Raw genomic sequence first — 24,377 nt, forward strand, 5'->3', positions numbered from 1 at the left:
CCTGATTGGGAGAAATGTGTAATGCTTTTTGTAAGCAATATGACTTTCCAATTTCTCGGAATTCCACTTAAACTGGAATTCTGGCCCATCTGCACAACATGGACGAATTTTTGCTAGGCTCTCCATTGCACAGCTTTTGTGCTATGTTCATGTGCAAAGTATGAAAAACTTGCATCTTATTGAGGAGAAGTGGCATGTCAATTTTCAAAGCAATCCCACTTAACGATTTTTCACAGTAACACATTAAAACTGGCCCATCTGCAATAATTGTGAGGGATGCAGTTAAAGAGAACCACTAGATGGCAGCACCACACTGTGTTACACTGAGCCCCACAGCAGCAAATGTTCCAAAAGTGACGGTGATGGAACATTCAGGAGTAAGAATTTTGTTTATTTATTCATTCGTTCATAAATTTATTTATTTATTTGTATTTATTCTTTTCCCCTTGTTTTTACACATGACAAATTTTAGCATTAAGTTGCTTTAAACAGCCAGACCGCTATAGGAACTGTCCAGCAACACCCTCGTGACCATCCCCTGGCAACCGCCTAAGAATTCCCTAACAAACACCCACATCTCTGCAACATGAATGAAAGTCCATATAATATCTTGTCACCATGCTAACTGCTTGCCAAAACCCTGGCAAGCATACGACACTAAATGCATAGAGCAGCAGACACATTCAAAGTTTCTAGTTAATAGTATGGACACTTTTCGGCGTGCCACTCCCCTTGCAGCTTTTGCACTACGCCCACACACCAAACATGAAAAAAATGCAGCCTGTGTGCTAAGTGTGCTATTACGTTTATAAGAAAACCAACTATTTCTCACAATTCCAGTAAACAAAACATTTTGCCCATTAGAAACAAATGGGTGAAATTCTGTGAGCCTCTATGTTGCACAGATTTTGTGCTACATCAGCTGCCAAAGCTCTAGCAACCACAAAGAACACCATAGCAACCGCCTACCAACAGCATAGCAACCATCAGGAACACCACAGCAACCGCCTCGCAACACCTTAGCAACCACCAGGAACAGCATAGCAACCACCTAGCAAGGCCTTAGTAACCATCAGGAACACCATAGCAACAACCTAGCAACCATTTAGGAAAATAACTACAAACCAAACACACCGTACAAATGGCATAGTGAAGGGATGGCAGATTAGTGCATGGCCAAACATCTGGCATCATAAGGCTAAGAAATATTAAGTTTTCTTCAGAAACCTAGTATATTCTCCAGAAAATAGCAATCAGTGCATACTCAGCATTTCTGAATCTTGTCTTGAATGCAGACAAAACTAAAACCATGCTGTTCACAAATTAAAATAAGTTGTTATACCATCCAGTTATCTCCACTCTGCTTAGTAACTATAGTGACATGGGATCTGTTTACAAAAACCTTGGTATTATTATGACTTTTATTATGTCATTTTTCACAATTAGTGAAAAATTGGAGCAAAAACATTTTTTTTCTTAAGAAATAAGTCCTTTGAAGCAAAAAAGAAAAGACGTGCCTGTTAATTGACCTTTTATAACAGTCAGTTTGGAGTTAATGTTCTTCCCACACTCTCTTGTATAAAAAAAATAATTAATTAATTAATTTTTTTAAAAGTAGGAGTTTGTTTGCTTTCCGAAATTTATTGCTGGTTTGCACATGGAAAAACATTTTTGTGTTTGCTTGTTTGAGTGTTTGGCCTTACATTTATGCTAACGCTAGTTACAAGGATACAAGGACACAAGGAAGTTTATTGGTCATTATACAACAGGTTGTACAGGGTGACCCAAAAAAACGGGAACTTTTTAACAATCCAATAAAACCAAGAGTGATGGAAGAAAAATATTTTATTCATAGTAATTGAAACCTTAAAACATGCCATTTAAGAAACAAAGGTGGAATTTTCATTTTTTAAAAATTACGTCCTGTAGATGGCGTCCTCCTGTACGAATGCATTCTTGAAATCTGCTGTTGAGCATTGACCGCTGCAACATCTCAGCTGGGATACTGTGAATTTCATCCTGAATTCTCTGTTTTGACTCAGATCCAGTCTCTTCAAAGTTATTAATCCAACATTTTATCGCGTGTTTTGATGGAACAGCACCATGGTGTCCTAAGTTGTAAAAACGTCGGAACTCCCTCTGCGCAGCTGTCAAACTATCACCCTTTTTATAAAACATTTTTATGGCTAACGCACGCTGTTGCCCGTTCCACTGATCCATGGTTACTAAAATGGCGGAGTGTTTACTTGCTCAAGGTCACTGTCTCGCAGTGCTGCCACTTGCTCATGTCTGCCAATACGCACTTCAAAAATTCCCGTTTTTTTGGGTCACCCTGTATAATGAAATTAAAATGTGGTTCCCTCTTGATTAATTATTTAGTTAAATTTCAGCTTCTAGCTTAGCTCTTTGTCTATGAGTCTGTTGAAACAGTTAATACAAATCAATATGAATACACTTGTGTGTAATTTGCACCTTGCATGTAATATGTAGCATGAGCTAACTATTTTTCTATGGTTGGTTTATTGTTCGTATTCATCAAGTAACTGTCCAGATAGCCACGCTAACGTAACAAGTATAGACATTCAATTTTGGTCAGTGTTTATAAATGTTTGTGACTACTATTGTTCTTTTGAGTATGGATATATGCGGCACAATGAGAGATTGGGTTGAGTAGTCATTATAAGATTCGGACCTTTGCTGGGAGGAAATTTTAGTAACTGGACCTCAATGAATTTTAATTGAAAACCCCTGTTATATGCTTATCTACAAAGCTATCCTGGTCAGTTACCACAGTATATCTTTATGACCAGCAAAAAAGTGATACTGAGTGTTAACGGATCCTGTGCTCTCTCTCCCTTACTCTTCTCCTCAGTCTCTCTCCTACCTGCCTTCACCCTTAGGGGGTGGAGCTACTGACACCTGCAGGCAATTCCAGACAAGATACAAAGGAGGTTTCGAGAAGACGCATCTCTCTCTGACACACAGACATCGCCCACCCTGCAGCCAGCAGCCTTGTTTATTTTCCTTTGTTTACCTTTTGTTCTTCCTTCAGCACATCCTCGTGGTGTGTTGGGTTTCATTATTTTAGTTTGAGTTGGAAGTTTCCGGTAGGCTAGTTATCGGGTTCTGTTTGGGATCATTTAGTTTCCTCCTTTTCTGTATTGATAGTTTAGGGGGAAGTCGTGTGTTTGCACGGCCCATTGTGTAGCTGGCCCAGTTGCTTCCCCTTCCTTTCGTTTATTTTGTCTGGGACCTGCAGCCCCTTTTGGTTCGTGTCTTTTGGCATTTACTCTTAATATGATTATTTCTATATTAAACATTTGTTTATATAGTGTTTTCGGTTTTGGTGTCCATCTTTATGTTAGGTCCTCTCAGAGTCTATTGTGTTTATGTTGAGAGGCCGTAACACTAAGCACTGCTTGAGATCTTTGGATTTTTTTTTTTTGTCCCCAACTCTATACTGATCCAGGTAAAAAAGTTTTCTTGTATGCTGATCTTCATGATCATAGTAAGCTTCATGAAGCCCTTAAAGTTTCAAGAACCAGTGTCCTTAGACCCTGTTTGTAGATGTTTTTAAATAAATGCTTGGTGCCTGCAATTTTTTTTACCGACAGCACTGATTTGCTGTTCCATTCTGCTTATTCATTTTTATTTGACTAATGCTGATTATAATCTATTTACGAGCTGCTTTTTAACTTTTGTAGTAATGACTTGTGTCATTGTTTATTATTACATTATTGTTCTTCTCAGATGTATGTACTGTGTCTTTCAGTGTATTGTACTTTTTACTGGTTATATGTGCAGCGGCATATCTTGGATATAACACTCCTGTAAGAGAGATTTCTTTTCTCAGTGAGGTATTTCCTGGTTAAATAAAGTAAATAACAATAACAACAAGTCTCAAGGTCCAGAGCAGCGACAGACAAAGTGTTATGCAGCTGCGATTCCATTACATGTCAAAATGGGTCATTTTATGCAGGGACATATAGACCAGAATTTAGTTTGACTTCGAAGCTATTTTTAGCCCACTTGCCGTATACCAAGCATACCAATGGATTGTGTGGATTGTCTAGTATCAAATGATATCTTTCCTTTTCCTGTGGTTTCAAAATTGAGTCTGCTAAATTAAAAATAAATCAGGGTTATTCTCACTGACAAATTATTATTATTTTTTTTTTTCGTGGAAATAGAACTTTAGAGTGGCCGATTTATGCCAAAATTGGCACACAGTCTCAGTATGGAATGGGAAACTATTGCCTTGATCCTGAGATATAGATAAACTAGCATAACAGTGCCACCTAGCATCGGATTTGCACAAAATTTTGCACAGACACTGAGTGTCTTATGGGTCACTTGGCTCCCAAATTTGGTGTTGATCGGACATACTGTTACAGAGATATAAATCACTTCCTGATTTGTATGTATCAGAGAGGAAATTTAAAATTTATAACTTTGGCATTTTTTGTTGTATCAAAATTCTTTTGACAACTTTTTGGTTTGTGGGTCTGTTCATGATTTGGTGAAAAATAAATTAACCGAAATTAGGCCGAAATGAGCATGAGCATATCACAAGATTTATCTCAAGCCACCAAACGCATGGGTATAAGGTATTTGAAGGTGTGACTTATGGTTTGGGAGTTATAGGCCAAAATGCATTGACTTTGATTATAACGCCACCTGTTGGTGGACATGTCTAAATTTTGGTGAGTGTGATTCCTGTATAAGTCTTTGTAATAATAAAACTCCTTTAAAAGTGCCATCTAGTAGTCAATTTGTGCCAAATTTGGTGAGCATATTCTGAAGGGGACAGAAAACGTCTTCTCCAAACTTCGTGTCAATCGAACATATTGATTCTGAGAAAAATGTGAATTTTAGTTTTGGTGTCCCCTAGTGGCCAACAACAACAACAATAATAATAACAATAATACTACTAATATTATTATTGATAATAATAATAATAATAATAATAATAATAATAATTCGAGCAAAAACAACAGGGTTCCCAGCACCGCTGGTACTGGGCTCCCAGCCCAGCTTTGACCCCTAATAATGATCTTTAACATCAACACTAGGGGGTCTGAAACAGAGACTGAAACTGATACAAATGGTGTATAAAACTGTATACAGGGGACGACTGTAAAGCACATGGATGACAATTAGGGTGAAAAATGTAATTTGATTGTGCAAGTTGATAACTATGATAGCAAAATGGAGGAAGAGAGAGAGAAGAGAGAGAAAATGGAAGCAAGGAGCAAGAAGAGGCAGGCACATCTTGTTCAAACTCTAAAAATTAGTATTGGACTAAGGTAAATTATGTTCTCATGGTGTTCAAATGTAATCTTGTAAAATTTAGTTTTGGGTGAGAAAGTAGAATAAATACAGTTGTTTGAGGGAGAAATTTGGAAATGCTTTCAGAACAAAATAATATAGATAGAGAGAGGGAATTATTACCTGTTTAACTTCCTAACAATTTTAACCAATATCTTATAACACATGGATGTAATATGGCACTTTATGCAATAAACAGGTTTTGTTTCAATAGACTATCATCAAAATATGCAATAAAAATGTTGATTTTCTTATTCACACACACACACACACACACACACACACACACACACACACACACACACACACACACACACACACAAAATAGCCTAGGTATGAACCGAACTGTTGCTCAAAAATCTATGGATTTACCAAACTATGGATTTAGAGAATCATTACACCTGTAATCAACATAGGTTCAGGTTGTCAGATTAACCACTGATTGAAGGAAAATTAGCAGGGTGAAAAACTTAACCCATTCAGTTTTCAAAATACCTGGAAGGTACATTCGGACAGTGGATACTCAAACATGTTACGTGAGAAGTCTGGACTCTGGCTGGTCATCTCCAACAGCAGGTTGGTAGCCAGGCTTAAGTAACGTCTTTCAATCTGACAGGAGTAGAGAGAGCCAAGCACCATCAACATTCGCTCCAAGGTTGCCGCTGGAAGGCGCTTCTCTTGACTCCAGAAGTTATGAACATAAAGCCTGAAGTCACAAACAGACGATGAACCATTTATTCAGACACGGCTTTATGTTTAACAGTAAAGTGAGAAAATCCATCAGAACTTACTGCAAGCCTTCATGTTCTTCAGTTAGTCCCTGAAGAAGAGTTTCTTTAGCTGCATTCAAAACCTGCAGTGAGGTGCTGTCAGCCATGCTGTCCACATCACTGTAAAACAAAAATCCTTCAGGCCTGCTTTGGCAACAAAGATCACTTCAGAGCAGTCATTTCCTCCAGGAATGATAAACTCTATTAACAAAAATAATTTACACAAATGTAAAAATGAACTTTTAAGTCTGTGTAATCATGAAAATGTTTTTTGGCATTGACTAATGTCATGTAAAAGTAATGGAGTCAACCTGTAGATGTGAAAAAGTGTTATATGGGATACTATATACAGCAATGACCTGAAAACAAATTTGTAGATTTTATTGTAATGCCACTTATGACAGTGCTCCATGTTTGTTGATCAAAATGTGATCAGGGATACTGTGATGTACCTGCATTTCTGCTGGTAGCATGAGAGAAGAGGTAATTGAAATACCCAAAGTTGACAAGTACCATTAACTACCCAATATTAAAGTTATAGCCAAATTTCATGGCAATACTAAATTAGTTGAGGCATTAATGTGCATGATTAAACATTCTGCCTGCCAATGGAGCAAGAGGAAAGGTCATAGGGTCATCCAAAGACGGACTTCATCCTCTAGGCAACATTAATGTTGTCTAGAGGATATCGCCAGATGTCACAAAATTTCATGGCCATCAACGGGACAGATTTGGAAATGTGACTATTTGGCCTTGTGGTGACCTTAGAAGGAAGGTCAAAGGGTCAGATTTGGTAATATGCCCCTCTGGACCTAACTGCTGACCAACTAACTGACATGATGACGTATCAGCCCCCACTTCCCAGCAAGGCAAGAAATAACAGATGATGGTGGTGGTGGAGCTGTGGTGATTAAGACCAATTATTACTATTACAAGAAACCTACAGTGGTGGAAAAAAGTTTTCGGACACCCCATGCATTTGTGAAATGCTGCATTAAGAATCACTCTTAGGTCTTCAAGTGCAATTTCTTTTAGCACAGTCACAGCCAAAATACTAAAAAAATCCTAAAAAAGCCATTCAAAACTTAAAATTGATTGGTTCCATAAAAACACATAAGAATTTTTGGGTAGTGGGTCATTTTTGGTACCAGTGATGAAGGTCGTTCTTTTCATTAAAAGACATAATTTATGTTGCCAAGCTTCGTGTCTATATAAAGCCAGCACATTTGAAAGTTGAAGGGTATAGCTGCCGCCAGATAGCCAGGTAGTGCAGATGCAGTCCTTCAGCAGTTGGATGAAGATCTGGGCGTCCAAGGGTTTCTTCAGCAAGAAATGACCGCATCCTGATCCGCATGTGCAGGCAAAACCACCGAATGACATCACAGGAGCTTCAGCAGCAGTGGTCAAACCAAACTGGTGTCCAGTGTTCCACCCGCAGTGTACGTGGCCGACTTTTAGATGATTGCTTAAGGTCCTACAAGGCTATCAAGAAGCCCCTGATCAATGAGAGACAGAGGCTATCCCGGTGTTGTTGGGCCCAGGCACACAAGAACTGGACAGCCAGGAACTGGAAGAAGATTCTGTGGTCAGAAGAATTTGTCAAGAATTTAGTTCTTGACAAATTAGGATTTGTATTTGTTTGTATCTGTCTAATGCAGCCACACCTTTTGAAACACAAAAAAAAAATTCCACAAATATTTCATGATAATATTTGAGATTGTGTAAAATTTTAAGGGTGTCCGAAAACTTTTTTCCACCACTGTTGTTTGAGAAACAGCCAAAAAGACCATGGTTCACCTGTAGTTGTCCACGATCCACATGAGAATATCATACATCCTTTCTCTGCACACTGGTGAGCTGTGGGATATGAAGGCTGTCACACCTCCCAGGACTTCCTGAAGTTCAACTGGAGTCAGGAGAGCAACAATCTTGCGGATGATGTCTAAACAAACTCTTTGTCTTGCTTCATCCCTGCATACAAAGAGGGAATGTGTATAGCAAAATTCTCAGCATGACTAAATGTTTTCTGATAGCTTAGGTGTTTTTATGTAAAGAAAAATAATTAAAAGGTAAGAGAAGAATGTCCCACATCTCCAAGTTCTGCTAATTCAAAGGATGTGAAGTTTATAACATTGACATAGACCTTCAACAATAGTGGCGCAGCATAGCTGCTTTGGTAACTTTGGTAGATGTGTTGACAGATACTGTATTTTGGGAACAAAACTAGATATTCAGCCAACACAAACTTGCACCGTGGTGGCGGCGTGCCAGCCTTTTTTCAAAATGGCAACAGCAGTTGGTCAAACTTTCCTATCCCATTGGACCCACATGCAATAATGGACATATTCTACATCTAGTGCTGACTTAAGTGAAGACAAAAGCAATACATGAGCCCCCTCTGGGTGACATTGCTAAGAGCATCAAAATCTTGTCATGATTTAAGTGCCTGCTATGGTCCATGGCGAGCTGTTTTGCTGTGATAAACAATTAACATGATCAAGATGTGTTCATCTGTGTTCCCCCCCCCCCACACACCTCTTTTAAAAAAAAAAAAAAAAAAAAAAAAGTGAATGTAAAACAAACGTGTTGTGCATCCCTCAACAGGTAATGATTTAATGGACCAAACTTGGTGGATGTATTACACTCTCATGAACCAGCAAATCCCCCGAAGAATCCGAACTATCACTTTAATGTGGTAATAGAAAGAAACCCAAAGTGAATGCGTGCCATGGCATCCATGTAAAACAGAAGCTGTGGTCAGGGCTGACCTGTGGCCCAGCATCTGGAGGAAGCCTTTGGACTTGAGCTGGAAAAAGATGTTGGGGATGACATCTGCTCGGCTCAGCACGCACTCCAGACAATGAGTTTTCAAGATGCCATGTAACTTTGGTAGAAGGAAGAGCACAGAACTGACAAAGCTGAAAAATAAAAATAAAAATAAAAACAATTAAGATACACACAGATTGTACATATTGATTGACATTTCCACAAGTTACTGGTACTTTAGCTCCTGGTACCTGAACTTACAGTTAGGTCCATAAGTATTTGGGCAGTGATAAAATATCCATAATTTTGCCCTTGTACACCACCACAGTGGATTTGAAATGGAGTAATCAAGACGTGACTGTGAAGTGCAGACTTTCAGCTTTAATTTAAAGGGTTGAACAAAAATATGGCATTGTCATATTTTTATACATTGTCAACCATTTTGCACATGTAAACACTTGGAATGAACTCCATACCTTTTACTTCCTTAATTTGTCATAGAATTATGAGGAAATAGGCCACACCTGGCCATGAAACTGCTTTTTAGTCAAGTGCCCAATGACTCTTTAGCCTCTGAAAATGGGGAGGCAATGTATAAAACTGTCTGTAATTCCTAAACAGTTAATGCCATATTTTTGTTCAACCCTTTAAAGTCTGCATTTCAATCAAGTCTTAGTTAGGTCTTAGTGAATTTTCCTTTTTTCCTACATGGCTAATTTGCGACACTTGGGTAGCCGTTTTGACCTCTTTTCAAACTGTACCCTCTGACTAAAACACCTCAATAAGGCTGATCAGTGCAATGTTATAAAACACTGCACAATGCCAAAATGCATTATCCCTACAAGCTAAAAAATAGGCCAGTGGTGTCTGAGATGTGTTGTTTGAAGGACCAACATATGATGAAACAGATACAGCTGATCCATAAAACTTGAATCTTACAAATACAGCAAACTATAAACACTCACCGGTCCATAAAAGGAGGAAAGTGCTTGGACACTTTACTCAAGCAAATTATGAACTTGTCATCCATGTCTTTTTTCTTCAAATCTGTTATCTTGTTTGCAGCAAGACCGAGCAGTGCGTGAGCATGCTGAAAGAACAATGAGACGTGAAGCAGAAAAAAATTGTTATGGTAGATACATAATACTACAAATAACATATATAAAGACAGGAACTGTTGCTAGTAGGGGAGACCGGGGTTGGTTGTCACACTGCTTATTACAGCCACACTAAAGGGCGCTGTGACATGATGTTGATATGAAAGAGTTGGCCTGACCTCCTGTTCATTTTGCACTGGTCATTTTGTGTAGCACACAGAAAACATTCAGGTCAGGAGATATTCTGTAATTTTTATGGGCCAGAGTAATTTTTTATGTTGGTGTATTGTTTTTGTATTAAAAGCTTGTAGGTTATTAGTCATTTAAAAATCGAACACCTATTGAAAAGTTGAAGGTAATTGCTTTGATTTGAGTCAACTTTTAGCTAACAAGCTTAAGCCATGTGGCAGCTAGCTTAAACTGGTTGTCATGTTGTCAGTTGGGGATGGTTGTCTCACTGCTTCGGGGGTTGGTTGTTACATGTGTGACAGGGGCATACATTTGTCGGAACTATGATTCATGTGATTCTGATTGAGGCACAGGATTTGCTAGATAAAGACATACACTACCAGAAATGGTCAGCTGTTCAGATCATCGGTATTTGATATTGATGTGGTAGTCCATTTTGTTCTCGAATATTTGCTGCACATAAAACATCAACTTTCTCATGGTAGTTCAAGTTACTTGGTTAAATAAATGTTGGACATGTAGGCTCAGTTAAGGTCATTGATTTTTTTTTTAACTTCTTGTGGTAGTTTTAATGGGGTTAAATAAGTTCAGAAGTTCAGAAGCATTTCACAGAAGAGTAAAAAGTGTGACAACCAACCCCGGTCTGCCCTACACTATGCATTTGTAAATGAGTCAACAGATAACTTGATAACTTGTTTCTTTTTTCCAATGAAATATCCATTTTTTTCCATTTTCCATTATGCTCCACTGTGTTTTACTCAGACATGAATATATACACTACTGATCAAAATTTTAAGACAAGTTGAAAAATTCAAAGAATTTACATTTTGCACTGTTGGATCTTAAGAAGGTTCTAAGTAGAGCTTCAAAATGCAAAAAGAAGAAATGGGAGTGATCAGCTGATGAACAGCCTATTTCAGTTTAATGGCTGTTTGCAATAAATTGCTTACTCAATTTTTTGTTTTGTTTTGTTTTTTGTCTCACTCCCATTTCTTCTTTTTGCATTTTGAAGCTCTACTTAGAACCTTCTTAAGATCCAACAGTGCAAAATGTAAATTCTTGCAATTTCTCAACTGGTCTAAAGATTTTGATCAGGAGTGTATAAGGGGTCACTGATAAATTAATGGCCTCAGTTGGAAGGAGATGAGCTATACAGTTTTCTCTGAATTTGTGTGCGGTTCAACATGTTCAATGACTACACAAAAAGTGCAGTTATTAATTTTGAAGTTGTTTTTCTCTTTTTTACAATTTTAAAATGAGTGGTTCCTCAAAAAATGGAAACCGTCAGCCATCGTTTAGTCATCTGCTACCTGAGTCTCAAGGGCTAAACTTCCAAGGAGGTCCATGAGGACCATGGTTGCCACTAAGAGAGGATGCCCCTTCATACAGCATGATAAAGATGTTGGCTGCTGAATTCAAACATGGCAGGGAGAGGTTGGAAGGTGAATGTGTCCTGGAAGGCCTGGGACTGTCATCACACAGGGGACCCCTGACAAGATCCATGATACTGTCATGGCAGACTGACGAGTAACTAAGTGTGGCACTGCCATTGAGCTGAGTATTTCCCAGGAATGCATCCAGGCAGTAATCTGCAACAAACTCAATGGGTTCCAAAGCTTTTTGGACCTAATCAGAAGCAGGCATGAGGCAGATCCCAACAGTTTTCTCGGGCGATCAATGAGTGTGGACGAGACCTGGCTCCATCACATCCAAACAGAGATAAGACACAAATCTAGAGGCAAAAACATATGGGTTCTCTGTCTGCCAGGAAAGCAAGATGGTGCCATCAGTAGGTAAGGTGATGACAACAATTTCTGGGATGAAGAGGGACTGCTGTCGGTGAACGACCTATTGTTCCGAACTGGCACCCTCTGACTGCTACCTCTTCTCAAAGATTAAAAAGGAGCTCAGGGATTGAAATTTTGATGCTGTGGACTCCCTCCTGGGGGGCCAAAATAACAGCTTCTACACAATAGGGATACGCTCCATGATCATTGGACTAACTATTCAAATGTTTGAGGGGACTATGTTGTTTGGTTTGGTTTCCTAAAGCAGACTCCCTCTAACTTAGGCCACAAACTTATAAATCACCCCTAATGCAGTATAAATGTTTTGCAACCAGACTAAGACAGTTTCATACGTCATTCCTCTCAGTCATGTTGTTCAGCATGAGGCCAATAATTTCAGCAGCAGCAGAGTAAACTTCTTTATATCGTGTGAAGGACAGGTTGTTGGTGAGAGAGTGGATGTACCTGACAAAATATGTAGAAACACAAACACAACATGAAGAGGCAAAAATAACTTTTCGAATTGGTTTCACATATTTGAGCTACAAGCACACATATTTAAAAGAAGTCACAGTCAAAAGAATGTTCAGGAGACCCTGCTGTTTCTGTTTCTGTTTTCTGTCTCTGTCTCTTTGTCTCTCTCTCTCTCCCCTCCCCACCCAACTGGTAGAGGTAGATGACCGTCTGGTTCTTCCCATTATAGGGGAGTTTTACCTTGCCACTGTTGCCAAGAGCATGCTCAGGAGGGAATCTGTTGGGTTTCTTTGTTTTCCTTTCTACTGTAATTCGTAGAGCGTGGTCTTTACCTGCTCTACCTGTAAAGCGTCATGAGATAACTTCTGTTGTGATTTGACGCTATATAAGTAAAGATTGATTGATTGAAAAGAGTCTGTCCTGTTTAGTTCTCTTTCCTGTTTTTGTGTCAGCCTTTATGCAGCTAATCTTTCATTAACAACATGTAACAACATCGCTAATAACAGAAATCTAGCCAGTGTTAGGTACATCAAGTGAAAAAAAGGATTCAGCACATATTTAACTTCAGACAATCACAGAATGCCTATTCAGAGGAGAATAAGCTTGAGTGTAAACTGTACAACTTTGGGTTACTGTTTAACATCAACTTAAATGGAAATGGTTAGTATGTTTTTTGGAAATCGAATGACATGAATGAATAAAACTGGATTCAAAAGCAAGTGACAGTGTGTGTGGCCATTTAGCTATATGCAAACAGTTTTCATTTAGCAATATATGAACCACGCAGCAAACATGTTCCTTGTATTTTGTTCTAAGTATTTTTGAAATTAAATCAACATATTGTTTTACCATGTGTTTATGAAACTGAAATTAACATGGCTGTTGTTTTACAATGTATTTATGAAACAAAAATACTTTTTTGTTTTTTACTTCTCATATTCAATTCCACACGAGGCATCATGAGCTGGAAATCCATTGGCCAGGATGATTCCCAGCAGCTGAAGTCCAACAGAGTTGTCTTTACTGTTCGGGTTGCTGCTACAAAAATGCTGATATATCACACTACAAAGACAAAGGACAAAAAAAAAAAATTAAGACAGAACAGGATCCATTTTATTTAAATTAAATATATTTCAAAAGCCATTCACATTAAACATTCAAAGGCTATATTGTCATATGGACATGGAAGTAAGTTATCCATACAATAATCCAGTAAAATTCTTACTTTGCTTTCCTCACTAGATGCCATCAATATTCAAAAAGCAGATAAAAACAAAAGCTATTGATCCATATAAAAACAGGTAAAAGATAAAAAGATGAAATATAAATAAACAAACATTCAAGGGTAACCACTCAAATAAATCAAAAATGTCATTTTTAAAATTTTTATTAGTTTGCCCACATGTCTGCAACAATACAAAATTTCCCAAATTCCCCAGCTTAACTTCCCATGGAAAGTTTCCAGAAACTTTCCAGAAATGCCACCCCTCTGCAACCCTAATGACCACATATTCACAGTAACAAAATGTGTAATTTTTGTAACAGAAGTGAGATATTAGAGATAAACAGTCGCTGCAAAAATTAAGCAGTTATGTGTTGAGCGTTTAACAGGCACATAGAGACTCAACTTTAGCAGTTGTTGAGTCTCTATGTGACGTTTAAGCCTTGAGAGTTTCATAGATTTGAACTATATGTTTAAAATAATGATTTTAAATGATTCTTTGGTTCAATTTGATGATGGAGGCTGACATAATTGAAAACACACACACACACACACAAAATCAGTCACCAATTGTTTTTAGTTAAATGTGACAGGATGTCTTCAAAGTGAAGAACAGCTGACTCTTGTCCTGCAGACCCATACAGGCTTTTTTCCTGGATTTTCTATGCAGATGGATTTCAGGATTTCGTCCAGAGTCATTTCCATTATGCTGCAGATTGTGTCAGACACAAATCAATCTTTCAAGTATGTAATATTACCTGTAAGGTACATGCAAACAGTCTTTCCAGCACTCTACTAGAGTGCGGATGATCTCCAGGTTGTGGCGGAAAACTGCCCTCTTGGGGTGGAAGCTGTGCTTCATCAGGAACTCCAGCAGCCGGTTGGCCAGCACTTCATCTCTGGGGTTGCCCTGACACAAGAAATACCACTGATACAATGATAAGCAGTAACATTTCTGTGGGATAATAAAGTTCATTTGTGTAAATTTTTTTATTTTCAGATAAGAAGTTTTAGAGAGAGAAGAACAAGACAGTTCTGAAAAATACTGCATCTATGCTAAAAATAGTGCCATTTCATCAAAATCACTTGATTCTGCTCCTCTCATTTAAACTTTTGGTGGCAAAAATAAACTGTCTGCACTAGCCAGATCCTGTAAATAACATCTCTTTACAATGTTTGCGACTTGTCTGTCCACTGTTGTAGCAGTGAATATTAGCACTCAACACTTGACTCTAAAAAAAAGTCGTCTCACTCTACAGCTGCAGCTGCACTCTGACATGGCAGTTTTTCTATTATATGTCATGATGACAGCATAGCCCCCTTATTCTCCACCATCATCCCCTTCACCACAGGTAAGTTCTGTCTCAGCAATTTCGAGAATTCCCTGATTGGGATCAATAAAGTATATACACTACTCACAAAAAGTTAGGGATATTCGGCTTTCGGGTGAAATTTCAGGATGAACCTAAAATGCATTATAACCTTTACAGGTGAACTTAATGTGACCTGTAAACTTTTGAATGCACATGTCCAACTGTTCTATGTTTCAGTACTTTTTGCACAAGTTGCTGTTCTCTAACAAGGAGTTTAACGGCAAAATTCATATCAGGTGTTTGATGCTCCAGCTCATCGAGGTCGTATCATCAGGGAACAGCTGCTGGAGACTGGGGTACCTCAAATGGAGTGGTCTGCACTTTCTCAGACCTGAATCCCATAGAAAACCTATGGGATCAGCTGAGTCGCCGTGTAGAGGCTCGGAGCTCTGTACCCCAGAACCTCAATGTCCTGAGGGCCGCCCTTCAAGAAGAGTGGGATGCCATGCTTCAGCAGACAATAGCTCGACTTGTGAACAGCATGAGACGTCGTTGTCAAGCTGTAATTGATGCTCAAGGGCACATGACAAGTTACTGACACTGACATTTTTTGTTGTGGTATATCCACCACGGTTGTTGGCTTTTGTTTCAAGAAATTGTTTGAGATGAGGAAATCACCAGTGTATGCTTCTACTTAAATGCCCTACTTTCATGATATATCACTGTAGCGTGAATATTTTACATTTTCCATAAATTTCACCCAAAAGCCAAATATCCCTAACTTTTTGTGAGTAGTGTATCTATCTATCTATCTATCTATCAAGCACTTTTACATCATCACCACTGTCAAAACCTGAGCAGACATATGGATGTGGTTCTTTGCCAATAAAAGACCTCATGGAAGTGCAGAAAGTGTAGTGTGGACTGTGCTTGACTGTAGACAGGACTACTTTGGACTTACTCTGCACATTAAAATGGATATTAGAGTGGAAGTGTGCTATGTGCCTGTGAATAGCTGAAAAGACCTAGTTTGTTGAAGTTGTAAAAATATTTACATAGGTAAAGTAAAAAAAAAAAATTCAGCATTTTGAATGTGGACACTGCTGGCATATGAACTTCCACTCTCCACCGTGGAAAGGTTTGAGAAGAGGGTTATCAGCCACCTCCGAACGTATTTGGGACTGCCCAAAAGCTTGAGCAGCATTGCCCTCTACAGCAACATGAACAAGCTGACGCTCCCTATCAGCAGCCTCTGTGAAGAGTTCAAGGTTAGCTGAACGAGGGAGGTGCTCCAGTTCAAGGAATCCAGCATTCCAAAAGTTTCATAGGCTGGCATCGAGGTGAGGACCACGAGAAAGTGGAGGGCACACGAGGCAGTGGACCAGGTGGAGTCAAGGCTTCGCCACAGAGCACTGGTGGGATCTGTGGCAATTGGCCGTGCAGGATTGGGTAGCATTTCGACAACCGGCTACAGCAATCTAAAAGGCAAGCGTACAAGCCAAATGGTGGGAATGAGACAACAGGGCACACTGACTAGATGGGAACAAACAATGGACAGAAAGAGCCGACAGGGCCGAGCTGTGGAAGGCTGAACTTTACTGTATCAAGTTTCTCATCCAGTTACTGTATGCCATCCTGCCCAGCCCATCTAACCTCTTCTGTTGGGGTAAGACTAAAACACCAGCATGCGCCTTGTGCCAAGGAAGAAGAACTCTGGAGCACAATCTCAGTAGCTGTCCCAAAGCAGTTGGTGAAGGCCACTACCGTTGGCACCACAAACAGGTGCTGAAGGCAGTTGCAAAGTCCATCTGCGGCACTATCGACCAGAGCAAGCACCTCCAACCATCAAAATGCCAGATTACATTCGTTTGAGCAGGAGAACATCCCAATTCCCAAGCAAAAGCCCAAGCAGGCCTCCTGGGAACAGTGTGCAACTGGCAGATGAGGCTGGACCTAGGGAAACAACTCAAATTTCTGGAAACCATCACAGAGACAAGCCTCAGGCCAGTCATTGTGCTGTTCTCTGAAACATCCAAACAGGTCGTCATGCTTGAGCTTACAGTGCCCTAGGAGGGTGGAGGAGGCTAGCGAAAGGAAAATGGATAAGTATGTAGAGCTGGTGGAGGAATGCCACAGACGGGGGTGGCAGGCACAGTGCATGCCCATTAAATTTGGGAGCAGGGGCTTTGTGGGAAGGTCACTATGCAAGGCCTACAGCCTCCAGGGTATCACTGGAGCATGCAAAAAGAAAGCCATCAGCAGAGCCTCAGAAGCTGTGGAGAAGGCCTGAAGATGGCTGTGGATTACAAGGGACAAGCAGTGGACTAATGCCTCTTGGACACAGGCTGGGAATTGATCACTCACGGCCAGGTCGCCTGGGTGAGAGGGTCTGAAGTTGAGAGACCCGAAACCCCCAATGACCCCAGGTACTTCACTGATGATGGGTCCAAGTGCATCAAGAGATGTATGTATCAAGCGAGGTTGTAGTTTGCAGAGGTCTTGTACTGGACTCCTTGCAGGCTCCTCATGGAAACCATAAGGAGGCTGAAAGGAGGTCAGCCACAACCAAATACCTCCTTAGAGTAAGGGAGATCCTGAAAAGTCAGCTGAATGGACAGAACAAGATTCAAGCCACCAACACCTACACCATACCGATGATCAGATACCCCTTTGGTATAATATCCTGGCCACAAGAAGAGATAGAGGCTACCAATATCAAGACAAGGAAGCTCCTCACAATGCATGGAGGGTTTCACCCCAAGTCCAGCACCTTCAAGCTGTACACTAAGAGGAAGGAGGGAGGCCAAGGAATGGTGAGCGTCAAAGCCACCATCCAGGATGAAATAAAGACTCAGGAATACATCAGGAAGATGGCCCCCAGTGATGACCTGCTAAGTGAATACCTCAAGCAGCAGAAGCCCAATGAGGAGAAGGAAGAGGCACTATCATTGTGGGACAAGCCCCTGCATGGTATGTACCATTGACAGATAGCAAAAGTGGCACAAGATCCATAGAAACCGGGGTATACCATACCAGGCAGGACTCCAGGTGCAGGCTGTGCAAAGATGCCCCGAGACAGTAAAGCACATCATAGGGCTGAGAGTGGGGCTAGAGAAGATGTGGGGAGAGAGTGCAACAGTGGTGCCAGTGGTAATCGGAGTTCTTGGGGTCGTGACCCCCAACCTGGGAGCTGATTCTAGGAACAACATCTGAGATCTCTGTCCAGAAGAGAGCAGTAGTAGAGGATCCCAGCTTGAAGGAGACACAGGAGCTTGAAGGAGACACATGACCACCCAATGATGTGAGTGGAGAATTTTTTTTTTTAAAACACACACACACACACACACACACACACACACACACACACTAGTATTATTATTATTATTGTTAATATTGATTTGTGGGTACATCAACCAGCCCTAGTGTGTTTACAGATCCCCAAACTGACGTTTATTAAGCTGCAGATCTCTATTTAAAGTGATCTTCCTGTGGGGACCTTGATATGAAAAGATATATTGGTTTGTGTTAAGTATTAAATTGTTTGCATTTTAATAATGTTTAAAACCATGGGCAGTCAACTATTAAATTGTGTGCTTGGTCCACGTTTTTTGTCAGTTGAGTCTGGGCAGTCCTCACTTTGGTTGAACCTTGACAATTTTGCATATTGAACCTTCAAAAATCTTGTATTGTAACAATTACTAGCAAATCAAACAATTCAACTATTCCTCATTTTCCTCACTTTGAAAACCATTGCTACCTACCTACCTAATGCTTGTGAATGCTGCATGAATTCAAATCAAAACATCAGTTAGATTCCTAATACAAATTCAGTGTTCAGTGTAGATTCAGAGAGAATTGTGTCACAATTGCATTTTTAATTGTGAATAAACATGGCTGGTGTGTCAGTAACTGGTATTAGTATAACAGTGTAATGTCAACATGAAATTATGTGCCACTCATCTCCTGCCCACAGATGTGTGTCCACATAAATTTAAAGTGTGCCTGTGTAAAATGAGCAGGAAAAGCCACTCTTGATAATTCTGCAGGTATGATTAAATTAAATGATTTTTTTTTGTCTGATAAAAAAATTTTGGCTTTTATAGACTACCTAGACACAGCACTAAGTTCAAGAAAACTCTACAGGTTTGTTGTTCTGTCTAATATCATGTGTCCTCGAAGTGAATAATATGTGTCATGCAATTCCTTGTGGGATATATGGTATGACAGAGAGGAAATAAATATTCATTGATTGTTTAAAAAAGAATCTGACAAGCCATATGTCTTTTTATGGTCAGTTCATGAAATCTGATGGCTGCATGTTGGCATGGTCCATCACATAAATGCTTCAGCTCAAAGATGCATGTAGGACATAACAAGACAGTGCTGCAGATATTTTCTTGGAGTCTAACTAATCTTAGAAATGGGAAAATGAGCAACCTTTGGGCTGGCCACGCTGGTCCAAGAGAGCATAGTGACCACAATGTCCACCACCATGAAATGAATGCCCTCTCCTCCATTGTTTCCAGAGACCACAAGCTGCAGCAGCGGTCCGAGCCAATGCTTGGCATATGGCCGAAAAACCTATGAGGTAAAAACAACAAAGGTTGGGCCTGCCAAAGAAGTTCATTTTATTAGAGAAGACTGGTGACTGGTATGGTATGAGGAGGAATGGAAGCCGTTACCTCCTCTGTGTTGATGACCAGCTTTGTGATGAAGAGTCTAATATTCAGTGCTGTGGCTGGATTCATGAGTTTTCCATGGAGAAACGTCATCCATGCAGGAAGGTCTGGTGTGTTTCCCTGTTTCAGAGAGACAGGGCAGCATGTGAAAGGGTAGTTAACATATTTTGAAAAATCTATTATTTCAGTCAGCGGCAAATAGCATTTCAATTAACCCACAGCTGAGTTTGATGATGTGTAGCATGAATTTTTCAGCCTGGGCTGCCGTTTAAGAAATGTTGACTGTTTTGAAAATAAAAATACTACCAGCAGTAGAACTTTTTATATGTACTTTTTTATGTGGTTGAGACTCCCCTACGCTGGTCCTCCATTACAACGCTGGCTGGCAGGTACCTAAAATGTGAATCAATTGCAATAGTATACAGGGCCACCCCACTGCCTGCACTGGGAAAAGCTGACCATAATCTAGTTCTGCTTCAGCCTCACTACAAACCAAAGGTGAGGAGACTACCCACAACCACACGGTCATTCAGGAAATGGTCTCCTGAGGCAGAGCACACTCTGAGAGACTGCTTTGGCACTACTGACTGGGATGTACTGCAGAGGTCGCACAGCGGGAACATCGAGGGGGTTGTAGACTGCACCACTGACTACATTAACTTCTGTATGGACGTTGTTGTTCCTGTAAGAACGGTGTGCTGCTATGCAAACAACAAGCCCTGGATCACCAGTCACATCAAAGGCCTCCTGAACCAGAAGAAGAAGGCCTTCAAAGCCGGTGATAAGCAGGAGCTGAAACGCGTGCAGCGGGAACTCAGAGTCCAGCTCAGGGAGGCAAAGGAGCAATACAGAAGGAAGTTGGAGCAGAAGATGCAGAACAACAGCATGAGGGAGGTGTGGGACGGGATGAAGATCATCACCGGCTGCAGATCCAGGCAGGGGGCCACCATTGAGGGGGATGGGGGGAGGGCGAACGAGTTGAACAACTTCTTCAACAGGTTTGACCACCCCATCTCACTCTCACCTCTGATCACCCTGCCCCCCACACCCTCATCTGCTCCCCTCCCCCCGCTACAAGTGGACAGACGCGATGAGGAGACCCCCTCCCTGCCTACAATCACAGCAGCCCAGGTGTGTGGAGAGCTGAGGAGGCTTCGCCCCAGCAAAGCTGCAGGTCCAGATGGAGTATCCCCACGACTGCTGAAGGCCTGCGCGTCAGAGCTGGGAGACCCTCTGCAGCACATCTTCAATCTGAGCCTGGAGCAGGGGAGGGTCCCACTGCGGTGGAAAACATCATGCATCGTCCCAGTCCCAAAGAAGCCACGTCCTGCAGAGCTGAACGACTTCAGGCCAGTCGCCCTGACGTCACATGTGATGAAGACCATGGAGCGGCTGCTGCTACACCATCTGAGGCCGCAGGTGAGCCATGCCCTCGACCCTCTGCAGTTTGCGTACCAGGAGAAGGTGGGAGTGGAGGACGCTATTGTCTACATGCTACACCGATCCCTCTCTCACCTGGACAGGGGCAGTGGTGCTGTGAGAATTACATTTCTGGATTTCTCCAGCGCCTTCAATACCATCCATCCCCAGCTGCTTGGTCACAAACTGACTGATATGGGAGTGGGCTCACACCTGACGGCATGGATCATGGACTATCTGACAGGCAGACCTCAATATGTGCGACTGGGGTACTACAGGTCAGACACTGTGATCAGCAGCACAGGAGCGCCGCAGGGGACTGTACTCTCTCCAGTCCTGTTCACCCTGTACATGTCGGACTTCCAGTACAACTCGGAGTCCTGCCACGTGCAGAAGTTCGCGGACGACACGGCCATCGTGGGATGTATCAGCGGTGGACAGGAGGAGGAGTACAGGAAACTCATCCAGGACTTCGTAGCATGGTGTGGTTCCAACCACCTCCACCTGAACACCTCCAAGACAAAAGAAATGGTGGTGGACTTCAGGAGGACCAGGCCTCACCCGGAGCCCGTAAGCATCAACGGTGCCTGTGTGGAAATGGTGCGGACCTATAAATACCTGGGAGTGCAGCTGGATGATAGACTGGACTGGACAGCCAACACTGAGGCTCTGTGCAGGAAAGGACAGAGCCGTCTGTACTTCCTCAGGAGGCTGGCGTCCTTCAACATCTGCAAAAAACTGCTGCTGATGTTCTACCAGTCTGTTGTGGCGAGCGCCCTCTTCTATGCGGTGGTGTGCTGGGGAGGCAGCATCAAGAAGAGGGACGCCTCACGACTGGACAAACTGGTGAGGAAAGCGGGCTCTGTTGTGGGCACACAACTTGAGAGCCTGACATCTGTGGCAGAGCAACGGGCGCTGAGCAGACTCCTGTCAATCATGGACAATCCACTGCATCCACTGCACAGCACCATCACCAGGCAGAGGAGCAGCTTCAGTGACAGGCTGCTGTCACTGTCCTGCTCCACCGACAGACTGAGGAAATCATTCCTCCCCCACGCCATGCGGCTTTTTAACTCCATCCGGAGGAAATAACTCTCATCTTTCTGAAACACAGGAAAAATACACTTATGCAAAGTAGTTTGAGTAAAACTATTGTCTGCATAAACTTGGTAGTAGTGTGCATTTTAGTTTTTAAAAGCAAGATTTGTAAAGATTTGTAACTCTAACCAAAAACCTTTCTTGAGTAGATTAACAGAAGTTTCAACCCTCAAAGCTTTGCAGGCTTAGGCAGATATATAATATACTGATTACAATTAGCACCCAATGAATGCAAAAAAAGACAGCGTTTCATTATCACAAACCAAGGTCCTCGACTGCACAGTTGCTGAGCAGCATGTAATTGGCTTTGGGGACTAGCCCAATAGCTTCATGGTTTGTCTGAGATCAGAGCAATTACACAATGTAACAACAATAGTGCAAAAAATTTTACTATTTGTAGATTCCCCTGTAATCTGTTAGGCACCAAGCAAACGTTCACAACTCCACACCCCACCCCTCACACTGACTCAGCTATTTGAGTTTGGTTGAAGAGCCTATAATTCTGGAATAGCGTCAGTGCATCCAAGTCATTTAATATTTCTTTAGCTGCTCTTCACTTCAAAATATTTTGAAGTGACAAATTCTTAGAAATAGATCTTGTATTACTTGTATTGTATATGAACCCAATGCAACTGGCATTACTGCTGCTGCTGTTCTAGGTCATAACTCATCACAATGGCTCGATCTATTAACACAACACAAATCAATTGAAAGACAGTCAGCTCTACAAAAACACCAAATCGAACTATTCAATAACATATACTCAACAATTCTCAGCTCAATTCCACTGTTGCCAGTGAGCTGATGCCACACAGGCATGTAGCCGAGGACCGAGGAGGAGAGCAGGAGGAGGGCAGGAGGAGGAGGGAAGAAAAGAAAAGAAAAAAAAAGGATCTTAAATGTACGTGCTTGTGGGCATATTGATAGGAAGAACCAGTAACACACTATTTAATCACTCTATTTGTTTTCTTTTTGTTTGTTTGTTTATTCCGTTTTTGTTGTGTTTTGTTTTACCTGTTCCCTACTCACGTTTGGTTCATGTTTGTGTTCCTTGTTGTTATTGCTATTGTCGCTATTGTTGTCGCTACTGTATGTAGGTTTGTTGTTGTTGTTGTCGTTATTAGTTGCATGCATGCACTAAATGGTGAATAAAAAAATAAAAAATAAAAAATAACTCATCACATTTTGTAGTTATTGTGGACTGTCGTATCTATCGCTTTCTACTTTCACTCCTTTGCTCTTGCCACCGTGTCTTTCATTCTTTTGTGTCTCATCTCCATTAACGACACCTATCAACACCCATTTTCCACTTTTGGCGGCCTGCTAGTATTAGCTTACTTAGCCTCCTTGCTAACTCAGTGTCTTGATAGCTAACGCTATTGTAAAATCACTGCCTGCCACTATGTCCTGTACTCTCTGCTCTCTCAGAGAAGCTGAGAAGAAGAGAAACTGTCTCTCCTAAAGAGAGGTAGTCTAGCTGGCTAGTCCTATGTAGAAACAACTCATCCTGGAGGAAGCAGACACAGAACTTCCATCATTCCAATTCCTCCCTAGCAGCCAAGGCAAATAAAAGGTGCCTTTATCACCTTTTTGGAGCCCAAAAGGACTCAAACATCTTCACTCCCCATGTAGAGCTGGACTGGCATTCGTCAGTTACGGCCTGCAAGACATCTGTGAGTAAACATTCGCCACAACTGTGGATTCCAGCTAGCCATTTATGTCGAGCTTCAATAAGATTGCTAGCTGGGTTCAAAGACCTTCTAACCAGATGGATGTAAATAACGCTTCCCAAACCTAAGCAGGAGGGTTCACACATCGGGCAAGGCCATTATGTGTCATCACCAAATTAACAACCTTGCATTCTTTGGTTGACAAAAACAACCAAAGACGTACATGACTGCCTTGAAAAGTAAGACACTTTACCCCTGGTCACACACACACGCACACGCGCGCGCGCACACACACACACACACACAGGAAACCGCTGGACGTTGCTCTCCTTGTTCCCTACAAACCCAGTAGGGTCCATAAGTGAAAAACTGATGTTTAATATGCCATTCTTGCATTGACACCAATTGTTCACATGAGAGCAAAATTCAAAATGCTGTCAAAAATTGAGTTTTTGAGATAAAATTCTGAAATTTGCCACACATCATCTACCATGACTCCAAAATTTGGTCAATTTTTTCATGAACATTGAAGATTTATTTACCAAGAATTTGCAAGTGTATGTTT

General features: G+C 41.2%; 1 protein-coding gene across 2 annotated transcripts in view; it reads right to left on the bottom strand.

The window, feature by feature from the left end:
* Positions 1–24,377, bottom strand: part of prkdc (protein kinase, DNA-activated, catalytic subunit) — a 422,427-nt gene that overhangs the window by 159,802 nt on the left and 238,248 nt on the right. For both annotated transcript variants that reach the window (XM_030079770.1, XM_030079769.1), the window contains exons 48-57: positions 19,629–19,745; positions 19,384–19,527; positions 14,392–14,543; positions 13,342–13,473; positions 12,291–12,402; positions 9,830–9,954; positions 8,867–9,016; positions 7,896–8,069; positions 6,120–6,218; positions 5,824–6,034 (exon numbers count right to left, since the gene is read on the bottom strand). In XM_030079770.1, the coding sequence (XP_029935630.1) occupies positions 5,824–6,034; positions 6,120–6,218; positions 7,896–8,069; positions 8,867–9,016; positions 9,830–9,954; positions 12,291–12,402; positions 13,342–13,473; positions 14,392–14,543; positions 19,384–19,527; positions 19,629–19,745 (1,416 nt within the window). The remainder of the gene's footprint in view (positions 1–5,823; positions 6,035–6,119; positions 6,219–7,895; positions 8,070–8,866; positions 9,017–9,829; positions 9,955–12,290; positions 12,403–13,341; positions 13,474–14,391; positions 14,544–19,383; positions 19,528–19,628; positions 19,746–24,377) is intronic.

Source organism: Myripristis murdjan, chromosome 20 (genome assembly GCF_902150065.1).
Source record: "Myripristis murdjan chromosome 20, fMyrMur1.1, whole genome shotgun sequence".
Classification (NCBI taxonomy): domain Eukaryota; kingdom Metazoa; phylum Chordata; class Actinopteri; order Holocentriformes; family Holocentridae; genus Myripristis; species Myripristis murdjan.